The sequence below is a fragment of the Monopterus albus genome, unplaced genomic scaffold, assembly GCF_001952655.1.
Source record: "Monopterus albus unplaced genomic scaffold, M_albus_1.0 scaffold54.1, whole genome shotgun sequence".
In the NCBI taxonomy this organism is placed as follows: Eukaryota; Metazoa; Chordata; class Actinopteri; order Synbranchiformes; family Synbranchidae; genus Monopterus; species Monopterus albus.
In genome coordinates, this window is record NW_018127934.1 from 1,513,521 (window position 1) to 1,531,087 (window position 17,567).

General features: G+C 39.2%; 1 protein-coding gene across 11 annotated transcripts in view; it reads right to left on the minus strand.

The window, feature by feature from the left end:
• Positions 1-17,567, minus strand: part of ctnna2 (catenin (cadherin-associated protein), alpha 2) — a 387,665-nt gene that overhangs the window by 141,397 nt on the left and 228,701 nt on the right. For 3 of the 11 annotated variants that reach the window (XR_002275124.1, XM_020602087.1, XM_020602086.1), the window contains exon 8: positions 15,735-15,775. The exons of 7 other annotated variants lie outside the window; for them this stretch is intronic. Coding sequence is in view for 3 of the 4 variants with exons in the window: in XM_020602087.1 (XP_020457743.1) it covers positions 15,735-15,775 (41 nt within the window). In the remaining variant the exon portion in view is untranslated. Of the gene's footprint in view, positions 1-15,383; positions 15,460-15,734; positions 15,776-17,567 lie in introns of those variants that run through there. One more of the 11 variants, XM_020602085.1, reaches the window with a different exon arrangement.

Below are 17,567 nucleotides of genomic sequence, written 5' to 3' on the forward strand. Positions count from 1 at the left end.
AGAACAGTGAATCATGTGCCAAAACAAGCCTTATTTAACCATGAATTAGCTTTAAATACTATATAAAGCATCTGTAAATAAGGAACAAATATGCTAAATAATACAAGACCATGTTTTTTCAGTAAAATAACTCTGCTGTGTAAAAAGGGGTTGAAAACAAGTGTAAATAACCTGGCACTAAACATTTCTGCACACATTTCTTGAATGATATTTACTAAAACTGGTTGTGGTTAGCACAAAAATATAAAATTCCCACGCACACCAGAAATGTCTAGATATAGAATCTTCTTTATTAATTTGTGCACATGCTGTAATTGCAAGCAACGTGTTTCATATTGCAGCTTTATCTAGATTCTATAGCTAGAGATCCCTGGTCTACATTGGAATATTGTTTTTCTTATTTATTATTTTTTACATTTGAGAATTCGGTTTCCCTTCAACACCCAGTTTGATGGATGAGCGGCACCTTGTGTCCGACTGCAGCCTTTATGTGTGGAGTTTGTAGGTTCTCATCATGCCTGTATGGGTTTCTCTGAGAACTCTGGCCTCCTACCACAGTCCAAATACATGCTGGTTAGGTTAACTGCTGACTCTAAGTTGATTATAGGTGTGAATGTGAATGGTTGTCTGTGCCCTCTGATAGACTGGTGACATGTCCAGGACGTACCCCACCTCTTGCTCAGAGTCATCTCCAGCCCTCTGCGACCCTCTATAGGATAAGTGGTATAGCTAATATATTAAAACTATCCATCCCAAAGTGACTACACTGCAGTGTGTTTGAGAAATACAGTATTAGTTCCAATAGTGTACTTAAGGTTAAATTTGGTGTTTTTACATTCAAACACAGAACTATTCAAATGAATTTACATTGAAAGGAAAATAGAAGGCCAATTGTTTATTCTAAGGAGACATAAATTCATATTGCCATTTTGAGCGGAGCTGTCTACACACAGTATCAGTGTGTGTATATATCATGCCCGACTGGAGAACAAAACCAGCAATAGTTCAGGACAGTGAGAGTAAATGCTTCCGTTCACAAAGGAGGGAATTACTGACCTACTGGGTCAATGGCAGTCTGTCACCCCAGGCCTTATTCCAAAAGCTATCAACTGTGCTAAATTCTCATGATCTTGACCCCTGCATAGATGTCAGATGGATGGGTGAAAACAGTATAATCCCCCCTGCTTTCCACTATATAATACATTACTTGTTAACATCCCAGTCTTACTGCGACAGTAGACCATTATTTGAGGAAAACAGGCAGCATCAGTCACAGTTAACCGACTGATTCATCATTTAGGCCACAGTAGCTCTTGACAGCATTTCCCGCAGCACCATGGGTCTGTATAGGGCCTTTCTCAAATTCACAGAGGACTAGACAACATCAACATACTTCTCATGCCTTCTCATGTCAGTTGATAAATGAGGTGTTCATTTAATACCAGCTTTATCTCTTTTCTAGTGGCAAGCAGAAGCCATGAAATTGAATCTTCGGCAATGTCGGTAATATCTTTTGTACTGCCTATCAGTATGAATGTGAGCTTTTTTTTTTAAGCATATCAGTATACATAGTCCTGTGTATCGGTGTGAAGCTAGTATGGTGTTGTCGTCATATCATATGTTCACTTATGCTGTGTACTGCTCTCTAAACCAGCTGTGTTATAAAGCTGTTATTACAGAGAATGACATTCTGCAGCCTACACTTATAAATCCAAAGTTCTTTTTCACACTGTCACCTCACAACATCTGTCCCTGGTTATTTGATTGCTGAATTTTTATATTGTCACAAAATAACAAAATGTCATTATAAGAGGGTCATGGTTGTTCCTCAAGTCATGCAAGTCAAGTCAATCACAATAACAATGTTTTAAGACTGTGTTAGTGATGGATGGGAAGGGTCGCTGGAAGCGATAAAATATAATAAATAAATAAATACAAATATTTGGCATGTCCAGTGCTTAATTACCAAATTATGAGGTCTATCACTTGGTGACGGACCCAACATGTTGGTGTGGGGAGAGGAGATCAGGATGTGTTTCCTCCTGTTAAAACTGTTTTTAGTAGTGAGGGGAGGTCTGTGGTTATGGTTAGGATGAAGTTAGGGTTCAGGTTAGGGGAAAGATCTTGACACAAGACCACAATGAAAACACTTCCTCAATGACCAGTGCGATTGCATAGTTTCCACATTAAGGGAGCAGCAAAACATTATTTGATGTGTTTGTAGTGACCAATAAATCACACACATTGGCAAGTGTGAGTTATAAACGTCAAGTGCGAGTGATGCTAAATACATTATGACTGGGAGGCTACGGCCACTAATCCGTTCAATTGGCAGCAAGCATGACGTCATATTTTGGGTCTTATTACTCCACTACACAGTAACATGATATTCAGAGTATTACAGCAACAAATTTAAAGAACATGAGAGACTATATAATGCAGTAACATTAAATATACATGTTCTTACCTTCAGTTATTTAAAACAGCCCATAGCGCAGCCATGGGGCAGGAGTTCTTTTTCATGATATTCTGTGCTTTGCTTCAGTCCTTTTGATATCCATGACCTCATCATCACACTGGCTTGTACTAACCTTTACATTTTACAGTTGTAGGCTTTATCACTGGGTCCAGCTTGGCCTGTTAAGCTCCTGATTTCTGAGTGCTACGACTTGAAATATCTTTTTCGCATTTTCGCACCATGGCTAGCAAACAACACCGAATCTGCACCTGAACCCAGTGTGACCTGCGCAGGCAGGTCGCCTTGTAACATAATTAGCCTAACTGCCTGTTTTCATTGTATTTCATTATTCTAATTTTAGTCTAATATGTTGCGAAAAGGTAGTTGTAGAAAAAGTATTAGACCTCAGACTTTTATATATTATTCATATATTCAATTTCTTCCATATGTAAATGAAGAGCTGAGTCTGTTAAAATAGGCGCTGGTCACAATTTGATAGATGCCGGATCCGGATCCAGATCCAGCTTGTTCTGGCACAAATTAACCTCTGGGCATGTCACCAGCACACACAAAAATATGCACAGACACACACATCTCTTTCCAGCTTAGTGTAGGTGGCAGTAGGGAGGCACTGACCAAAACTATTTATGTTATGTGAATCCCCATCAAATTTTCATAGGCATAATTTCTGCAAAAGGTAACAGTTCCTGACAGTTGCCCCCACACATCGAGCCTTAAGGACCTGCTGAAAAAGGGCAGAAGTGAAGCTAGAGGACTATTTCTTGCTGCACATGCCTAATGTTTACAGAGTCACCTGCAGCAATTAGTGTGTATTATTTTGAATAAAAAGAGCATGTAAACTAAAGAATAATAAAACAGAGACACACATCCCTTATTCTCATGCCTCACAGCCATAGCTATAGTCAGACTGTCTGCAGTGCAGTGAACGTTATCTACTTGGAGCTTGAGTTTATTCAGTATTCCCATGCATGCATGCATCATTCATAGCCGATAAAGCTGCATGAGATGGAACATGATGAAGGTCCCACTTTCTATAGCGGCTTTGAAAACAAAGCTATATATATAGTATGATGTGCTGCATCACACCTGCATCACTTTTTACTTTGTATTAAAGTTAGGTCAACAGAGACAACATGATGTTTTTCCTCAGTATAGAGGCTCTACTGTGGTACATGCAGGTAAATGGCTTGGGCGGGTGTCAGGTTTCCAACCTGACAGTAAACCACTTGTCGAAAATCATGTTCTCAGACCTGATACTGGACATTTAAGACCATAGCAAACAACGTACAGGAATTGTCCAATTTAATAAGATCATAAAAATTTTAAAGCAAGCAAGTAAATGTCAGTCAGACTCTGTCCAATCCACTTGTGCTGCCTGGTTGTTTACTATAAGCTTCTGTCTAGCCCAGAACACACTCATAGTTGTTGTTGACCAGACTGGGACATCAGATACAGTGAGACAGTCAGTCTAGGTTACAGTGCAGAGAAAAAACAGAGACTTTTATAAGCATGTTACAATTTAACAGCAAAAACTGACAACTTTTTTTATCTTATTTCCAAACGAAATACCTCGGGAACATACATTTTCGGACAGACCATACTTCCACATCCACAGTTTAAGCAACAACAAAAATATCAAGTGCATGGCTACTGTCATTAGAGAAGGAGGATTAATAACGACAACTGTAATGTCATTCTGGTTTTTCGGTTTGACTGGGTGTGTGACAGAGATGGCTGTTTGATCATCTGATCATTAAAGCTGCTGTGTCATGCTCAGAAAGGCATTCAGGGCAGAGAGAATGCTAGTGATTGCAGTGGAATTATATGATTATATTAATATTCTGGAGTGTTGGTTCCTATATCCATAACTTAATGGGTAACACGAGGATCTCTTATGCAGGGACTTTGTGACAATGTTTAATGACAGAAAAAGACTGGTGGGCTATGTCTGATCTGCTGATTCTAAGAATGTTACCTGCTCATAGGGCTGAAAGAGGGTGAAAACCTTTAATATATATACCAATATATGTAATGCTAAACAGGTCTTTATTATATTTTCACTGATACAAAAATATTTTTTCACAAAGCTTACAGTCAGTCTTTATTGCCTTTAAAGTGGAATTTTGACTTTACATTTGGAAATGTATGTACTTGCATGTATTTCTTTTTTACAGGGTCTTTTAAAGTACCAAATTATGATAGTCTGACCTTTTAGTGAATGACATCCAGCAGAGTTAATATGCAGGAAAAAAAGCTTTTACTGCAGAGGGGTAATATCTCCCAGCTTACTTATGAATGATTGATGGAAAGGCCAGTGGTGCCTCTAATGTAATCCCCATAGATCCATAGATATTTCACTGACCTGCTGTGGCACAGAGAGTTCAGTCTGTCTAGACCTGGTTTAAGGAGTTGTTTTAGCACAAAATATCAAAAAATAGCAAAGATGACAGTATTTATGTGCAACAATAACATAAGCTATAAATCATGACATTTAGATCAGTATTATTAGTGAAGATATGAGGAGGAAAAAAAACAAAAGAAAAGCGAATCACATAAATACAGAGGTGGATTCTTAGAAAAAATGCAATTGAGAGCATGAGGCTAAGAAACAAAGTTCTAAAAAAAAATCTGACATTAACAAATGATAATTGTTATGTCACCCTCCTTTGAGGATCACTGTGCAGGCAACAAGGATCCTGAGACAGATGGAGGCCCAGCTGAGCAAACCCACAGATCTAATGGACCATCAATCAAAGGATGGGCTGTGTTGTTAGCATTAGCATCTACCTGTCTGTCATCGGGAAAACAATGACACAAAGTCACAAAACACTTCACAAACACAGGAGCTGTCAAAGCAACCGCAGTCCCTGTGAGAGAAAGTTGGGTGAGTTGAAAGTGATAGACCAAATCGACCACGACCACGGTGCACACTCACCCTTTTCTTGAAGAATACTGGAAGACTAGTCTTATCTATTGCCTTCTGACTTTTACATCTTGAAAGGACACCTCTATTAGTCACCCACCAGCTTTTGCACTCCAACAAGTTAGTATCTGTAGGGAATTCTCAACAGTTGTTCAAGTTTTGTGCCTCACTGCCTTGGGGTTTGGGGCTTTGGCAGTTCTCTCCAGTTGACTAATTAAAGTCTAAACAAGTGCATAAATAAATACAGATGGGAACAACAATCCATGGGTAGCTCTGGCTCTAAACAGAATGCTGGACCTCCAGTAGAGTCAGACCTCTGAATCTTCCTTTTTTGCTCTTATCAATTCACACAGGGAGCAGGGGTGAGAGAGCCAAAAAATGTGGGCATGTGTTGTTGTGTGCATGCATGTGTCATTGAGAGGAAAAAAAGATTAAAAAGAAAGAATAAAAGAAAGAGAGAGGAAAGAGGGACAGGCACTGGGGGAGAGGATGAAAAACTAGCATCCCACAATGCACAGGGATGATTTGCACAGCCATATTTATGCTCTGTGGCATCTCAAGTCTAAGGCAATAAACCACAGTCCCCTCCAAGAAAGCTATAAACATCCTGCAAACATATTGTACCTTAGGAAAGCTATCTACTGTTTTCATTATTAAGGGTTTTGTGATGTCCCTTCTCCATTATAATGAGGAAACAAGTTATGTAACAACTAATTTTAATTTGTATCATTTGTATCAAAACATTTTTCTGACTGGGGAATAAAATTGACGTGCGCAGATATGGATAAAATAATGATGGTATGACAGTGCAAATTAAAAGACTAGTTTTAAATTGTGGGAAATAGGCTCAAGTTATAACCAAGCAGCAAACTCCAAAGCTGAGAAATGAAGCCAATGCCTAAGTGTTAAAACATGTACTTCCTCAAATGGCCACTTGAGGCTGGCTCCAAAAGGGAGCCAGTCCCCATAGACTCCCATGTTGAAATGCTCAACTTTACAGCAGAAATAAACATGTTTACAGCCTGGTAAAAAGAAAACAGTTTTGCTCTCTATAGTTATTTTCCCCTTCCATGACAACTGTCAAGGGGTGTATTTTTATATACAGTAACTCACCTGTTTAAACTACATTGAGACAAAAGGCCCTATTTTGAGGGTCCACAGTGTCTGATGAAGATATACTGGCATAAGTGGTGTCTGGGTGTGTCCATTTTCATTTAGGCAATTTGATGATGAGGAAAAACAGTTCAAGCACCTGTGCAAGTTACAAAAGGGCTGTACATGATCTCCTCATTAAAGCAGGAGTGTGTGTAACTTCAATTCCCTTTTAAGAGACGTGAGTTTGATTGCTATAACACTGGTGGACTTGCTAGGTTGGACAGCAATAAGATTTTCCACTGAGGAAACAGATCTGTTCATGCGTGAGGTGAGGGAGCACAATCCTGAACCAAAAATGGTATTTATGGTACATCTTATGGTGGTGTTCTTTTTAAATCCTAAAGTGGTATCACATATTATAAAAGTGACTAATCCAAAGAAAGTCTTGGCTCTACATGTTGTCAGCTGTTACATGTGGCGGCAGTGGTACAGTGGGTAGAGCAGTTGTCTCCCAACCAGAAGGTTTGAGTCTTGGTGCCGGCAGTCCACATGTTGAGGTGCATGATTTGGATATCCTATTACTCTAATGCACAAATACAGTAAACCAGCAGCTTATCTCTGAGTGATGATGACCTGCAAGACTGTTAACACAAGTGCCTCTAGCTTCTCATCATGCCCGTCTGTATGAGAAAAGTCACAGCTAATGCCTGATGCCTGTGCCATAGTAAGCCCATTAAAGTATACGCAGTCTTGTTTCCAAAAAGAGCCACTAACCAGACTCTACACCATAAACAGTCCATAAACTTTTATTGGTTCCCACCCATTGCATCCCCAGCCATTAATTGTCTGGGTGGGTGGTGTGTTTCATTACTAAGTGCAATCTAACCTTGTTCAAAAGTAAATAGACCAAGAACATAGAAAATGTCAAATGACTCACAACACAAGTTACAGTAAGTGAGAACATAATTTGGAAGAAATATTAAATTGATCCCAGTTATAATTAAAAAATCCAGCACCATTTCATTTCTAATATCCTACACACCTATTTTATTACATTTATTATTCTGCAGAAGTTGGTTTCACTTTCAGTCACTCAAAGCATTTAATAAGTTAACACAATCAATTGTGTTTTAACTGTTAAACAAGACAACAACAAACAAACAAGGCCATATTTTGCTTGTATGTTGTGAATGTACTGTAATGTATGCGTAGAACAAGGCTGCTGGACAAAAAAAATCAATGCGATTCTATGGGGACTACATATGTTGAGCACAGTTAGATCAATAGCCATGAACACCATTGCACCATACTTGATTAGTTTGATCCTTGAAGACACAGGCGCTCATTTATAATTTGACCACACACGTCGTAATTATCAATCATTACACATTTAAATGCTTTCTAAGCAAGATCAAATTATTTCAAAAGCTCTATTACATGACTGTTGGTGTTGGTTTTTCTAATAAAATTGTTTTGTTTTTTTTAAGTGAACTCCTGCAGTCTCGCAAACTCTCCCTTGCATGACTTTTCCCCCAAACAACGTCAAGTCTTACGTGATAGTTTAAGGATCTCCTTGAGTGGTCATAATCTACAGGCATTTGCACATTTATGCGAGCTTGCCTGACATCCACCGGTGACATTTAAAAAGCCAAATTTTTTGACTGCATGTGATTTTGTGGATATATTTTAACTCTTGCTCCCTGCACTGTGACCACAGGAAGTGGAGAAAAATACAGGGCCTGAGCTTACTGCATGTCCAGGAAAGTTTATGTACAGGGCCTCGCTGTTTTACCTGACTGGGTCTAACCTATGCTCAGCCGGCCAATGAAACACCACGGGGCTGTGAATGATCAACTCATCAACACTGGATTCCCCCCGGAGCACAGTACCTGTTTGTTTTGACTGCTTACAACTGTGCAGATGTGTTAATTACATATAGTACACGCACATAAAGTACAGTGTTCTCACTGAAACAATGAAATCATGCACAAAACTGCAGCTTGTTCCCTCACCCAACCACCAGTAACAATGTAACAAATTAAGGATGTCATTCTGAGCAATTATGGAATTTAGTGATCACATTGTCAGAATGATTTGGCCAGAGAGCAATGATTCAATTAATACATTATGGGTCATTAGCCATTTTGTCCTTTGGCCAGCAAAAAGCCACTCCTGAAGGTACCAAATGACCAGTAAAGTGGAGTGTAATGCAATTCAATTTTAGTTATCAGATGATGAGAAGGAGAGACCAAGACAAAAAGTCAGAAAGATAGGCAGGCAAGCTAAAAGAGACAGAGAAGAAAACAGAGAGAGATAAATTGTTTTCCTAATTATGTTTATTGCCTCCCCTTGCTGTTCTCTTTGCGATTTCATTCTCTGTGAGTATGTGTCCACAGCCGACAAGGGGCACAGGTGAAGGGATAAATGTCTCATCATATCAACAGCTGTATTGCTTTACACAAAGTCACTGTTGAATCACAGACAAATAATGTCAAAAGGAAGATAAACTGGACTGTCAACTCAGCTTAAATGCACTGACAGTCCCAGCCATAAATAAGGTAGGCAGAAATCTTGCACCTGCCTATGCTTACACACACACTGATATGTGCACAAACACACAGATACACTATCTCACTCACTCTCTGTATATCTACCAATGCCAACAATGACAAGGACAGCACAAGTACAGATAAAACAGAAATAATTTAAGGCAAATACCCAGCACTGACTCTTGTCTCTTTACAATAAATTACATCCCCTATCTTCCATTGCTTTGGCTGCAAGTCAGGGTATATCTTTGGTGATGGCAGCCATGCCACTCTCTGGTGAGAGTTTATTAAAACTCTGATTACCCAACTCACTTTCCACCAGGGAGACAGCCAGTCCGAGGAAAAAGCATGTTTACTGAGAAGGAGCAAAGGTACTTCAAATGTACAGAGTATCACTCCATGTGTACAAGATAGGAACATAACTAAAACAAGATTGTTTCTTTTATGTGGACAATACTGCTTCTAAGAATATGCTGATATTCCTTTGTGTACATTAAAACAGTTAATCAGTAGTTTTCTTCTTCTTCATAGTCTTCAGTTGAGAAGTCACGCATATTTCAATCAATCCAATTCCTTAGATACCCATTCCTCCACCTGATATCCTGACAAGGTTTCTTGTGATGAGAATGCCATGAAAAATATATATAAAAAGTAAAGTCCCTTTGAAGTCAAAGTAGCGAAAGTGATTTTGTACAGACCACACCTATATGTCCTCAAATATCTCCGTTATGAGTGGAACAGACTTGAACCCTTACTGAGCTTATACTCTTGATTCAAGTCAAAGACCACCTGACATGACACTGTCACTCAGAAGGCTTTCAGATTCAATTATATGTTACAGTACATCCATTTAATTCACACTGTTTTTACAATATATGCAATTTGTCCTTGTATAAAGACACATTTAGTATGTGTATGGCTAACCTTGTAGCTCACTGAGCTTTGAATTGCACGAAAGGGCTTGGAGAGCTGTTTTCTACACATGCTCTTTTATGATTGTGAGCATAAACTCTGTCTTACTTAACTCCAAGTCCTTGCAGAGAAACCATCACTGTTGGGTTCTTTAAATGTCTTAGGATAGCACATTTGAGGACCATTTTCAGTTATTCGTTGGAGGGTGAACAACTGAAAAACTGGCAAGCTTCAATAAAAATAATCCAAGCACACAGCTAAATGTGACTATAGGTGGAAAAACACAAGGCTCTACTAAATATGCTTTTCCCCCTAAAAAGAATCAATAATAAATTCTGATACACTCAACTGTAAGGTGAATTAAGGTTTTTATTTACTCTATAGATGCGTCTTCAACCTTTTCCTCAGTCCTCCGGTCTCAGGTGCAGGACAGATGAAAAATAACACACATTCGCTTTGGCAATCAGGTTTTTAGTGTACCACGAATAAGTGAAGGATAATTAAGGTCTAGTTGGACTCAGACTTCAGTTCACATGGGACATTTAAGCGAATGTTTGAATTTTCAAGCCCACTGAAACCTCTAATTTAGCTCTTTATTCTAATGGCACTCTACATTTCCATCTCCAGAGCCCTCTGAGGGGTCCTGCTGGAGCAACGATGATTAAAAGTAAAGTAATCTTTCGTAAGAGTAGAGCGAGAACGATCACAAAAGCCTACTTAATTATAGAGAGGCTGCAGACACATGGCCAATTTCAAGCTTTGGGCACCCTAGTTACAGACTTACACACCATCAGCAGTTTTATTGATGTCTTTTGGTTAAAAAGACAGCAGTGACCAGTGGTAGCAACCCTCCTCTTCCACCCGACAAACACATATCTCTGCTACTTGCCCCTGGAGCATGCCAACCTAGCAGCTGGCAGGGGGCTGATGGATGGCAGACAACCAGCAGTTGAGGCAATGCTGTTCTTCAATCCGTGATGTCTGGCTCCGTTGTTTCTCTATTTCTACTTAGTCACTGCTCGACACTGTACTGTAAAAGTCTGTTACTCTAATCTAATATTCTATACCAAAACATTCTTCATAGATCCAAGCTCAGTCAAGGATTTCACAAACTTTTAACCAATGTTGTTTCACGAAAGGATTTTCCCCCCCATCTGCCGTACCCACACACACCTCACACCGCCAGTCCATTCATTCTCCTGTTAAACAGTCTGCCCCCGTAGCCTTCCCACTTGGCAAGCGTCCTCCATTTCCTCACTCCTTCCTGTTTCTCTGTGTGCAGCTTGGCCATCACACACATCAAATCAGAGTAAAGAGCAATCGATAGCATGCGGTCTAATGTTTATCAAGGCAACATCCATCTGTGTAGGTTACCCAGTGCAGTGCTGTGGAGACCAGCCTTTGCCCGGTTGTAAAATGATAGGGAGAGAGATTGTGTGAAATGTAGGAAGATGCTTATTTTTAATTATGCATTTAGCTGGAACAGGGAATTCATAATGTAGGCTGCGCTCATGAAGAGAACGTATAATGACAAGTCAAAATGTATTTACTGCCCCCATACAGAGGAACAGATTCCTACAGAGGGCCTTATTATTTTATATGCCCCCCTCACTTCTTTTGAAACAGCACTTCTTTTGATTTGATGTAAGGGGAAATTTACATTAAGATTACAAGCTCCTGTTTCCAAAGAGCAATGCATTTCTGTTACGTCTCAGCAGTAATTACTGTTTACACAGGTCTTTTATCACGTTGTCATTACTACCACCACGTCTTAACATAAACCATTTTGGAAATGTTAAATATTGTCAAAGCAAATATAAGAAAAATCACATCTCATAAAATGATAACAAAAGACAGCAGTATATCTGGTTGTATTTCACAGTAAAACAACAAGAGCACATACTCTCTAAGCTCTCTGCTGTTACTTTAATTGTTGAGTTTGGCCAAACAGTCATCTTGCCTTATCTATGGACATAAGCCACAGTGGCAAAAACAACGCTACAACTGGAACATTTTTTATCCTGTTAGCCTGCTGACTCACATAGCAGAGGCTACAAACCCAATCTTATCAAGCTGGAGAGATTCTAGGGGCTTTTGAGAGTGCTTTAACCACATTTAAAGCTACAGTAGAGAAACGCAAACAGACCAAACAGACATCTCTCTCTGTATTGTCTTTGCATATAAGAGAGCAAACATGCACATAAAATATTCAGCAAATCAATGTTATTTTCATTACCTTCTATAAACAACAGCAGTGATGCAGTGGTTCTTTGAGTAACACAATCAAGCCAACAAAACGGCGGTGGTGGTGGTGTGGTGCAGCAGGACACCAGCCCCAGGGTCCCTGTCAAGTGTTATTACTTGCTGCAGTATGCTGTCTACTGGCAAACAAACAAATAACCATATGAGAACTGTTAAATCTACTTTTCTGCATTACTTCTCATGCTCTTTTTATGCTCCCATGGATTTCTCTGGTGGAAGTTAACAACAAATGTGTTGTAGGTGCAGGGAGGATGCATCTGTGAGAGAAAAGAGACGCACTTGTGTCTGTGTGTTTGTATGCGAGCAGGCACACATTTGTCCATACACTGTTTGTTAACAGAAATGCCCAGGGCTCTCTTTATAGTAGCAAATGGGCTTTCTTGCAGGATGCAGTGAGTCAGAGAGAAAGAGAGAGACTGAGAGAGGTATTAACATTAAGCATGTAGATACAGATTTTTCATGCGACGCATGACCCACATGGTGTGAACTGCTTCCACAACAGCAGACAAAAAGCAATCATTATTTTAGCACTAGGGTGGATTAGCAAGGCTTACCAGGAATTTTATCACTCTCCCATAATGTGCTGCATGGTATTAGCATAATGCGAAAAATGATTAGACACCCTTTATCTCAGAATCACATAGGGTAACTATGCAATCATTAACGGGAACTGTCCCAAGCATACCCTGCTATATATGGAGCAAGAAGACAGATGTTGGTTGTAACCCAGGACAGAATCAGGTTGAAAACATCCATCTCAAAAATAATCTGAAGAGCTACGTACATTCAGCCCCACTGTTCCCATTACTGATCAGATTCTGCTGCTACAGTAGTTCTGCAGTTAGCAATGGGATACACAGGGCAACCTTTAAATTCAGCGTAGACACAAAGCAGTGGAATTTTTGAATTACATTTGGGCGTCATCTGAATGTCACTGACATAGAAGCCTTGAAAATGTCAAGAGCTGTCACAACGCAGCACTTCAACCAAAACAACAAGGGAGGCAGAAAGACAGATTTAATTTTTTTGTTCACTTCCAACCTCGCAGCACAGCAAACTTGTCACTGCCTACTGACAGTGCTCATGCTTGGGCTTAATCTCTGATATCTAAAGAACCAGAGAACTTATATAGGAGTTGGACAGATCTTGAGATCTAAATGTGAGATATTTTAATATTTCTGGAATGGGGAGAAGAGTCTGCAAGGCAGTCAGGTGTAAATCTGTACACTAAGGGCAGAAACATGCCAAGTAAACATAAAAGAACTAGTAGTGATGAAGACCAACTGTTGCGTCGCCTCATGTCACCTTTTTCTGGGCAAGTCATATTGAAAAAGTAGCACAGACTACAGCCAAAGGCCAACTAGCAATGTGTGTTCTGCGCCTGCATGACAGATAATAACACCCCCCTACCAGCAGGTGGCAATATTTGTATTTGTCAGTCAGAAATGGAAAGAAAAAAAAACTAGACTGTGGAAATACAAGCTGTAGACAAACCAGCTCTGATTTAAAACAGCTGCTGTTTATAGCTGCTTCTAATGAAGAATATGTCTGATAAGAAGTTGTAAATGACTAGCATTTTGGTTCTCAGAGAAGAAAAGAGACCACAGAAGTGAAAGAAAAGGAGAAACCACACTAAATCACAGATACTATAGCAACGGACTCAAAGGGTGTTCCCGAACCGTTCACTTCTTGTACTATTCACTAAGCTGAACATCCAATCAGAATGGTCTCTCTCACCGACAAACCCGATGCCGATTCAACTTGTCAAATAAGCCAAAAAGCTGCCAACAAATTCCAACTAGTGCCAGCGGTGCGGGACACACCGGGAAGACGAGCCTCAGCAGAAGCTCACCGACAGCCTGACGGTGACCGATGGCCAATGACAGACCAATGTGCAAGGTGACTGGCAGACCCTGTACTTGCTACTTATGGCCACTTATGAGACAATAATCACATTTGGCCAAGAACTAAATGCAAAAAGAAATGCTTCTTTTCTAGAGAGCATACGTAAATACTATGTAAAAATATAATAGCAAAAAGAAGGCAAGTGACACTTCCAGTTTTAGAGAAGACTAACACGACACTGTTACAGCAGTGGATTTGGCTCTAGATACTAAGAGGAGCATTCTGTCAATTCACCGGTTGTTTTTTAAAAAAAGAATCAGTACCTGTTGAAAAGCAGAACTGAGAATAAAACCAAAAACATTTGTTGTGGAAACATATTATGTTGCCTTAAGAAAAAATTCCTGTATTTACTTCTTTCTCAGCTCATTTATTCCTTAATGGCTTATTTACTCTGTGCTACTTATCACTTCAATAATGCAATACTCCCACTAACAGTATACAATCTAGACTAATGAAATAATAAAGAAGACAGAACACAAGCGTAAACAAGGTGAAAACTAAGTAGAATCATCAAAACCATTTAAAAAAAAAAAAACTACAATCAAGTACAGTGCATTTATAATTTAAAAGCTGGATGTTTCTCCTAAACATCACAGCAATTCCACACTTCTTGTTCAGTAAACAACTGTGCAATGTGAAGCATGGGACTAGATCAGTGCCCCTGCTCTTCTAATTAGATAATTGCCTTTGACATGATTGAAAATTTTAGGATGCTTCTTGGAAAATACGCCCCAGTGAGGACAAATGACTCGGAAATGCTGCATATGATAAAATGAATTACCGAGAAAGATGTTCCCTGTGAAGAACATACAGTATGTACACAAAGCTCCCTGGGATCCTAAACAGCAGGTTTTATAAGACCACGGAGATGTCCCCCTATGGTCCTACGGTGCTGTCTTTATGAGTTTGGTCGAGACTAGACTTCATGCTGACTTGCTTTGTGTGCAGCCTGAACTGCTGACTCGATGAGGCAAGAATTTCTTATTTTGCTCCCTCAAGACGACATACTGAATGTAAAACTTTTTGATGGCACAAAAAGATAAATAACAGGGCTATGGAATCAACAGAAAGCTTCACAACTCCTGGACCTGCTGTTTACTATTCTCTTAAGTAGTAAGCTTGTAAATCCCAGCACTGCACCAATTCCCACACATAATTCAGGTTTCTAGCTGACAGTGCGTCTGTACAGTTCTTGTTCTTTCTTGCTTTGTTGCAATTTCATAAAGAAATATTTGAAACAGTGAAGCTGAATGCGTCAAGCCAAATGTCACGAAAGAACAGCAGGGGTGACAATGCCCAACATCATTGTGGCAGCTTCAAACGTGGGTTTGTAACTATGAAATGGAGCATAGAAAAGAAATCAACACAGATCCTATTCTCACCAGATAAATGTAACTAACACCAGGAAAAGCACTTTGGGTTGACTAGAAAAGTACTGCAGGTGACAACTTCATTAGCAGCTCTTTCAACAATAAAAATATGACAGGTCACAAGAAACATGTTTTCTCCCTCCTTTTCCCCCTTTTAAGTGCTGTGAATGCTGAGCTCTCTCTTTTAGAGAGTCCCTGAGCTTAGCTTTCATCAGTGGTAGGCTGTCTGTCTGACTGACCTGTTTGAGTAAAGGTGAGCAGCATCACATTGGGCCCAAGTCTAGTTCCAGAGAAAAACAAAAAAAGAAATGATCAAAGAGAGATCTACCAGCAAGCAGTATGCAGCATCGATCCTTTCTCTTTGTCTTCACTTCTTGCCCAGTCATCCATACTTTCTTACTAATATAATTTTCTTTCAGCATCTTTCTAACCACTGGAATGCATTTCTTCCTCTTTTCAGTACGTCCTCTGACCCCAACCCCTCTAACCTCTTTCTGTATTTTCCTCTTTTGCTCAAATAAAAGTAGATTTGATTGCCTTCTTTTAAATAAATGTAATAAAATACAGTATGGAGAATGGGAGCTTTCAGATTTGGTGTCAGCAGAAACAAAGCACTGAGACTTGACACAATATGTATATTGCTATATTAGGTACCATATGCTATGCAGTATGTGTACCATTTTCTATCCCCCAGACTTCCTCATAGCTTCTTCTAGAAATCTGGGGCTTGGGCTTCCTACAAGCAAGGTCAATAATTTGCTATGGTGCATCAAAACATAAAAGCCTTGAGAAAAATTGATTTTTGATATTTTCTACACTAATGCCTGCCGCGCTGTATATCAGAGGAGTTGTGAAGCATTTATCTAAGGATTTGTATTTGCTCACTTCATGCACTGGTGTCCATTTCAAAAAGTATAGTGTGCCAATGCACCAATATACAGTATGTCGGGGTACGGTTCTGGATGAAAAGATGTGTTTTGGACTAATGCAGCCAATATCTCAACAGAAATAATCATTTTAAAAGAGGTGTGTTCCTTTATTGTGTGCTCAAATCTACTGCCAATACTTGTTCAGCATTTTACTGAATAGGTTTTACTTTATTAAACAATAAATTGAGTGTGTTCAATTCCAGGACATAAGAACAGTTTAGCACCATGCTCAGGATGGATAAAGAGAGGTATTGGTGCTCCAGTTACAGAGAGATATTGTATAAAATCAGGTAGCTGAAGAAATCTGGGTTGAAAGCTTAAGGTCAATATGATTAGATCTGGACTTCTTAACATCTCTATATATGTGGTTATGTACTTACTATTGCAGAGATGTCACTAGTTTGGTGCTGTTAGACATTACAAGGCAAGACATTAAAGGATTTTAAAAAGTAATATGAATTATTTTAGAGATTTCCTACCTTCCAAGTGAGTCATGGGCAAAGATTAAGTGTAAGTATGTTATGTTTTGCACATTTCTTGGAGACTTTATATGAAATTTGAAACAGGCCTGTTGTTTGTTTCCTAACACGTTTCCTAAAATCAATCCAAAAGGACGTATGTGATGAGTGTAGATAGCCATAAATCACAAATAAATTCAAATAAACTAGATTTATAGGCATTGTGGGTGGAGACAGTGAGTCGGAAAGTCTTGTTATTCTTAACAACTTAAACATTTCAGCACAAGCATATACATATTGTAAGTGATGTCCCCTGGTTGAACACAAAAGGAAAACCTCAATGGCAATGGTACCAGTTAGCATATCAGATTTAGAGAAAAGACCAAACATGAGCATCAAAAGATGAAAAATAAAAAGCAAGAATAGTTTCAAGAACTAGTCCCACATGGATATGTACACAGTAGGGCATCATGAAATCTGGGAAACAGGCATACAGGCTAAACAGAGGACCCTTCTTATACCAATGGAGAGTTAGAAATAGCAACAAATTTGGGAAAAATACAACAACAACAACAATGACAAAAAAAGAAAGGAAAGAGCTTGAGAAAGTAAGAGAAAGGGAGAGATTCGAGGCAGACAGAGAGAACCCAGACATAAAAAAGGTAAAGCTTTACACAGATTGGCT